The sequence below is a fragment of the Mytilus trossulus genome, chromosome 12 (assembly GCF_036588685.1).
Source record: "Mytilus trossulus isolate FHL-02 chromosome 12, PNRI_Mtr1.1.1.hap1, whole genome shotgun sequence".
NCBI lineage: Eukaryota > Metazoa > Mollusca > Bivalvia > Mytilida > Mytilidae > Mytilus > Mytilus trossulus.
The window spans coordinates 20567963-20575544 of NC_086384.1; the positions used below are offsets into that span (position 1 = coordinate 20567963).

At 32.7% G+C, this 7582-nt stretch overlaps 1 protein-coding gene across 1 annotated transcript; it reads left to right on the plus strand.

Annotated features, from left to right (window-relative positions):
- On the plus strand, positions 1-4564 carry LOC134693203 (hematopoietic prostaglandin D synthase-like). The gene is made up of 5 exons (XM_063553933.1): positions 1-213; positions 1613-1705; positions 2016-2131; positions 3302-3415; positions 4325-4564. Exons 1-5 carry the CDS (start codon positions 78-80, stop codon positions 4487-4489), a joined length of 624 nt encoding a protein of 207 aa, XP_063410003.1. The 5' UTR covers positions 1-77; the 3' UTR covers positions 4490-4564.
- The last annotated feature ends 3018 nt before the right edge of the window (positions 4565-7582 follow it).

Genomic DNA, 7582 nt, shown 5'->3' on the forward strand with positions numbered 1-7582 from the left:
GTTTGAGTTGACCACGGTTCACAGTTTAAACATTATTTGAAAGTGCGGCTAGTCGAGAAAACAGTGTAAATTACAATATGCCTGAGTCCTATAAACTGGTCTATTTCGCTGGAAAAGGAAGAGGTGAAATAAGCAGACTCTTGTTTGCAGCAGCTGGGGTGAAATATGAGGATAAAAGAATCACCTTCGAGGAATGGCCAAAGGTTAAACCAAGTGAGTACATAAAATATAAAGACTTGTGTGCAATTTGGTGTGTATTTTGTAATGTTTAGTGTTGTGTATTTCCTTCTATTATAAAGTATTGTACATGTATTACTGCAAAACAAGTAAGTTAAGTAGCTAATGAAAAAATAAATTGATAGCTAGTAGCCTACACTATATTATTTACTTAAACGTATCTCTAAACTGGAACACTGTTGAGAGTTTGACCGTTCAATTCTTATTAAGACAGAATATGGCCGTGATTACTTTTATTCATTATTTGTTTTAGTTTCTTTCTATGTAATATTTTTAAACTGTTTCTTCTCGTTGTTTTTCGTCATTTTAACCATTGCCATTCTGTATTTCGACTTATAAGTTCGCATGTTACCCTGAAATCTTCTGTCTCATTTTTATTTTGTTCCCTTGGAGGAAATATTCTGAATAATATCGTGGCTTTTTTTTCAATTTCGTATGACTTCTTTTTATGATTTTATGGAAGTATGAATCAAATGTGTTCACACTCAAGTTTCTATTTGACATCAGAGTGTGTGTGTCTTCTTGGTATTTTCCGCTGTTATTCTCGCATCTGGAACTTATTCAGACTTAGTACTTGTAGCATAAGCAGTAACGGATTTAGGGAGGCGTAGACGGCGTATGCCCCTCCCCTTTTCCCTTTTATTGGAAAATAAATAATATTTGAGAATTAAATCTTTTCTTTGTCCCCCCTGGTATTATATGATCTTTGTTTATAAAAAAACATTGGGTTATTTTTCTTGTAATTGTTAGATTTTATCTGTATTAAACTTCACTCGTTTTACCTAAATATCTATATTGTCACACTATCGACACACAAAAATGTTGTTTATATTTGTACTTAATAAATTCATTTAAACTGGATTTGGTCAGAAATATAAAGTAAACATTCATTTCGATTTTTTTTAAACCGTGTCATTATATATTATAGTCTAATCGATTTTCAAGGTTGTCCTTTAAATGCCTACATTAACATACAATGTAATTAATGTGTCTGCGCATGCTATAGACTGAAATCATTTTTTATCAGATTATTTGGATAATTATGCGCTGATTAAATCCAAAATATTAGTCTGAAAATTTCAAAACTGACAATTTTATATTTTATTCGAGATTTATTCAAGGAATCTTTGCTCATATTCCTTGTAAACGCAAAAATATCAACCGGGGCGTTAAGCGAAGAGAATAAAGGGCACTGACTTGGAACATGACCCCTTTTGTTTTGTTAATCCTGAATAATAATTTAGGATAATATACTTTCAATATTCATCATTCTGATCATAGTTTTTTTTATTCACAATGTACTCTAACCAAACATGTTGTCCACTACCTTGGATATTTCTCTCGAGTGTTTTATAAAATAATATATTTATTTCAGCAACACCTCTGGGCAGTCTACCATATCTAGAAGTAGGCAAAGAAGTCTTAGGACAGAGTCTAGCAATAGCAAGATTTCTAGCCAAAAAATTTGGTAAGTATTGTTGCCCTTTGTGTTTTTGTTTCGGAAAAGAAATTGAAAATCATGTTTTCTTCTGATTTCATTGTATTCTATTTTAACCAAAATATTTTATGTTTTAGATAATTGACACTGATATCAAAATGTTTACGTTCTCAATCGGTCAATAATATACTGAAACAAATTCGCGAGATTAAAAATTCTACAGAACTTTCTTTACTGATATGACTTCACCAATTAAGGTAACAGAAAAATATATTTATATATAAACATTTATGCGCCATGACTCGAAATAAATATGTCATAATGGCATTATCAATTACAGATTTATTTGGAAAGACTGACTTAGAATTTGCAAAGATCAATGCCATAATGGACACATTGGTTGATTACAGAGGCGAAGTATTTAAGGTCATGTTTGAGAAAGATGAAGCAAAGAAGGTACGTTGTTCAATGACATGACAAGCAAACTGTCTATCTGATGAGTTAAGCCTTTTTCAACTGATTTTTATAGTTCGTTCTTATGTTGTACTGTTATACCACTGTCCCAGGTTAGGGGGAGGGTTGGGATCCCTCTAACATGTTTAACCCCACCACATTATTTATGCCTGTAATTCAGTGGTTGCCGTTTGTTTGTGTGTTGCATATTTGTTTTTCGTTCATTTTTTCTTACATAAATAAGGCCGTTAGTTTTCTCATTTGAATTGCATGTTTTACATTGTCTTATCGGGGCCTTTTATAGCTGACTATGCGGTATGGGCTTTGCTCATTGTTGAAGGCCGTACGGTGACCTATAGTTGTTAATGTTTGTGTCATTTTGGTCTTTTACAAGTGGATAGTTGTCTCATCGGCAATCATACCGCATCTTCTTTTTTATATCTTAGCTAATAAAAAAAACAAAACTATCGAAACATCTTTTTTTTCAAAGGGGGAGGGAGTATGAAATCAACTTGGTAAATAAAAACATTTCCAATATTATTTTTATTGTATATTCTACGCGCAATTACATTGTACTCAATCTATTGGTCATAGAGAATAATTATTTTATATAATAGACATGTGACATGGTTCAATGGTTCTTTCCTGGCATTTCACCTCCATTGACTAAAAAAAACAGACAGTTTCGATATTGCGAAAATTGCTGAAAGAGTCTTAAAAGCACCAACAATCAATCATTATATTTCTCGTTTTTTTTATATAGATTAGACCGTTGGTTTTCCCGTTTGAATGGTTTTACACTAGTAATTTTGGGGCCCTTTATAGCTTGTTGTTCGGTGTGAGCCAAGGCTCCGTGTTGAAGGCCGTACTTTAACCTATAATGGTTTAATTTTTAAATTGTTATTTGGATGGAGAGTTGTCTCATGGGCACTCACACCACATCTTCCTATATCTATGTATCCAATTATAGCGTTGTGACATTGAAATATATATAATGATATGATTTGGTATGATCAATATATTTATGCAAATCTATATTTGAAGGGACGACTGTGACCCAATATGATAAATAGCACAGTCAGAACGTTGCTAGGTATTTTAAAAAATACTTTGTTTATATTTTTCTTTGGAGATTCTACGTACATTTGAACATGTAATTTATGTTGATTACAGGCAGAGGGCATGAAGAAATTAAATGAAGAAACTCAACCAGCTGTGTTAAAGAATTTACAGAAAATGTTAGAAGCAAATAAATGCAAGGAATGTGGATTTTCTGTTGGTAAAACTGTAAGTAATCGAAACTAGTATACCTAATCCTCTCAGTTGCATATTAATAAATACATGTACCCAGTACTTAAATTATCATAAGGGCACACAGTACTTACATTATCATTAGGGCAATATTAATGTGTTTATAAAATTATAGATGCTTAGTCCCAGTTGTATGTAAGAAATCGTCTGATACAGGTTGTATTAGTCCATTGACATCGTCTTGCTCATCCTCTTGGTACTTAAATTAGTTTAGTTTAACACATTAAATGGATCAAATAATCAATTTTATGATGGACAACACTAATCATCTGGTGAAAAAAAGAGGGACTAAAGATCCAGAGGTATATTTAAACTCATCATTTGAAAATGAAATGACAACGCCATGGCTAAAAAAAACACAAGAACTATCTTTAAAAAAAGATATCCGACGTATTTAAATTTGAGTATATTCACCAAAACTCCGCGGAAATCTCACACGCGTAGGTGTGTTCTACAAGTCATGTACGTTCGTACAACAAGGTTTAAAAAATTATATAATTGTCCCGAATAAACAGCTGTCATAGATGCAAAGAGCTATCCGAGAAACAATTATTATAATAAAAAAATATAAATCTTTGTAAGATCTAGTTCAAATATTAATAGTTTTTCACTTGCTTTCCATCACGATATAATTAACAAGACGTTTTTTCAAACACAACCAAATCACTCACCATGACATCATTTTGTCCAATCACAGAAATGATTTTCGAGTATGCGTATTATGTTGCCATAGTTAACATCCTCAAGTTCGAAGGGCACAAACCGAAACTATACCGACTACGTCGGGAAAAGACCAAAAGACACACAGGCACACAAAACACAACAAAATAACTGAAGACTATGGAATCTGTTTCGTGTATATCATCGATATTTTTATATTTTCAGTTAAGTGTTGCAGATTTATACCTTTATGATGTATTGGAAGGTGCTGTCACTATGAAGGCCGATGCGTTGGATAAATACCCGGATGTGAAGGCTTGCTACACCAAAGTTGCATCTCTTCCTAAAATAGCTAAATGGTTGAAAGAGCGTCCAAAATCAGATTTTTAAGTACAGAGAACAATAATACGTCATAAACATTTCCAAAAATTAGCAGCAATAATAAAATACTCTTGTAAAATACAATTTCATTTTTTCCTTTTGTTTGTAATATTTTATGCACGTATTAGTACATTGTACTATTTAAAGCGTACATCCATTGCTGTATATGGACACCATAGTTCTGCTGGCGGTCGCTATTTTCGCAATTTGCAAAAAAATAATCATTATGGCGATAAAAATTCGTCATTTGCGAACGAATTTGGCGAAAGAAATATGATTTTTTTTGCTCCATCTTGTTTATTTACTTGTTTTCGATTTTCTCGGATTTTACCCAATCAGACAATGCTCGGACTTCATCTTGACCTCATTAAGATTTGGACAGAAAATCAATAATCAGCTGATTCCATTTTTATAGCTATCGACAACAAAGGATGGTTAAATGGCTTCCGCTAAATGTCACATACAGAATTTTTTTACCACTTTGGGACGCACTTGTTTGAAGCAAACTTTTGACGTCTCCTCTCCTTTTAAAGATAGCTGTTGTTCAACGGTGACGAAAAATGTTCAAAAGCAAGAAAAATCTCCGATTTAAAACTTTATTTATCCTTTGACTTTAATATACTAGGTAATTGATTAGAGAGACTACTGTAAAGTCGTTTAATTTTTAGTGACACATGTGTTTCAAGCATAGTTTTATGTCTAAACTTTTTTTTATTTACGATGGCCAAGAAAAGAAAACTGTCGTTATGAAGAAATCTATCCAAAAGGTTGGAATGATAGTAACCCTTCAATATAATTACTATCCATGAAATGAGGGATCAATTTCATGAGATAAAAGCTTTTCTTTTGTTGTAAAAACCACTTTTTAGTACAACAGGGCACATCAGTATTTTTCTTTTAAAGAAACTTTCCCTACGAACTATTATACTGGTATATTATGCAAAACATGTTCATTAATTTGGTTATATTTCGGGACTTATATCTTCTTTATTATTAAAAGTATATAGTGGTCCCCTCATTTAGAAAGGTTGTTTAAAATACACTGAATATTTTTCTCTTTTAAGTTAAAAAAACTTCTGTTGTTTTAAAGTAAATGATTAGTGTTTATTCATTAAAACGTCGACTCTTAAATAAGTTTGAGAGAATTATCATAGACACAATGGAACAAACTCATCTTGTTTAAGGGAGGGGGGAGTTTGCAAAAAAGGTAAATTTTAAACGAATATATTTATGTTACTTGGCGAAAAAAATAATAAAGTGGCGAATAATTATATATTGTTTTGGCGAAAGAGGTGGCGAAAAAAATAATTGACAGGTAGGGGAAACCCCGGTTGAGACCAATTCGACGTCAATCTATAAATTGATCATATTTATACATATTTGATGTCTTTATTTGGCTGATATATAGATTCTGCATTTAGTCTTGAATCTTCAACAACTATCAATATTTTAGCTATCATTGTCACCCTGTTTCTTCTTTGATATCATTTTCACTGTTCTTTTGCCAGTATTTCATTGTGATGATGTCTTTTAACTCATCTAGTTCAGCTATTTCGAGCTTATGCTCACATTTTTACGTTCTTTGTCCAGCGATTTATTTCAAATATTTACTCTTTTGAAGCTATTTGTTCTCCTCATACCAAACTTGCCCACTTACACAATTTAAGAGCAGTTTTTTTTTATAAATATCTATCGATTTTGAAGATGTAGCAACAAGCCAAATAGTCTTGTGATCTTTCAAGATTATAACATTAACTACACGTATATGTCAATTTGTGTTCTGTAGTTTTACAAACCCATGTAGACTTCATATATTGGCCTAACAAAAAATGATGCATTTCAGACCTTTGTATATGACCTCATATATGCAACTACTATGGTTGAACTATTATGGTAGGCGTTCTAGTTAAAACATCATCCGATAATGGAATGATTATTTTCACAATCGTTGATATTGTAAACAATATGGGAATAAAACAGCCATGATTCTAATTTTCTGTGCTGCCGTTTAAGGTAGACTAAAAGTGACTTTTTAAGGATGAATTGAGAAATTCATATATAAATTTGGTAAAACAGCAGTTTGCTCCTGAGCCTGCAATTCTATCACGGATCATGGATATGTTAATGAGACAGACGGCAACATACCTCCCGACATTAACCGAAACATTCATCTCCAAGTACTATCCTGTCTCCCTCAATAAAAAAGGTATGTCGATGACTACGGATATATGTAGTTGTTTTATTTAAGAAAGACTCGATGGGCCAAAATAAAAATACAAGATAGACCACTCAATCTTAAATCTTACCAACAAAAATAATTCAAGAGAAATGTTCAAGGACTAGTGTTTGCAACTATACGCATATGTACATGTACAATAGTCAACACCAAAGTCACTCTTATAATACATGTATCTGTGATCACACAATGTACAAAAAAGTGTACGTGTACAGCATTCAACATTGAGGTCACAATTTAAAATTGAAGCCTAGAATATGTCTAAACTAAAGAGTACAGTGCTCAGAAGGCCACCAATGGATCTTCACCGTAGAGAGCAAATCCTGCAAAGGGATTCTAAAAAATATGAAAACAGTTTTAACGAAAACGGACCTGACACTAAATTCCTTACATGATTTGATTGATTAATTTATAATTTATAATTTATATCCATTTGACACACTGTGCATCTACATCAGTCAACAGCAAGGCCACTTTTGTAATACATGTCCCCTTATAACAGAATGTACATGTACAGCAGTCAGCAAAAATGTCACTCTTATAAAACGTGTATGTGTTATGGCATAATGTACATCAGACTCGGACTTCTCTTGAACTGAATTTTAATGTGCGTATTGTTATGCTTTTACTTTTCTACACTGGTTAGAGGTATAGGGGGAGGGTTGAGATCTCACAAACATGTTTAACCCCGCCGCATTTTTGCGCCTGTCCCAAGTCAGGAGCCTCTGGCCTTTGTTAGTCTTGTATTATTTAAATTTTAGTTTCTTGTGTACAATTTGGAAATTAGTATGGCGTTCATTATCACTGAACTAGTATATATTTGTTTAGGGGCCAGCTGAAGGACGCCTCCGGGTGCGGGAATTTCT

Bases quoted from the DNA above. Each gene is read 5' to 3' on its own strand.
- LOC134693203 (XM_063553933.1), top strand. From the start codon at position 78: ATGCCTGAGTCCTATAAACTGGTCTATTTCGCTGGAAAAGGAAGAGGT. The intron at 1,706-2,015 runs GTAAGTATTGTT...TATCAATTACAG, and splicing joins ATTTCTAGCCAAAAAATTTG to ATTTATTTGGAAAGACTGAC. The intron at 2,132-3,301 runs GTACGTTGTTCA...TGTTGATTACAG, and splicing joins AGAAAGATGAAGCAAAGAAG to GCAGAGGGCATGAAGAAATT.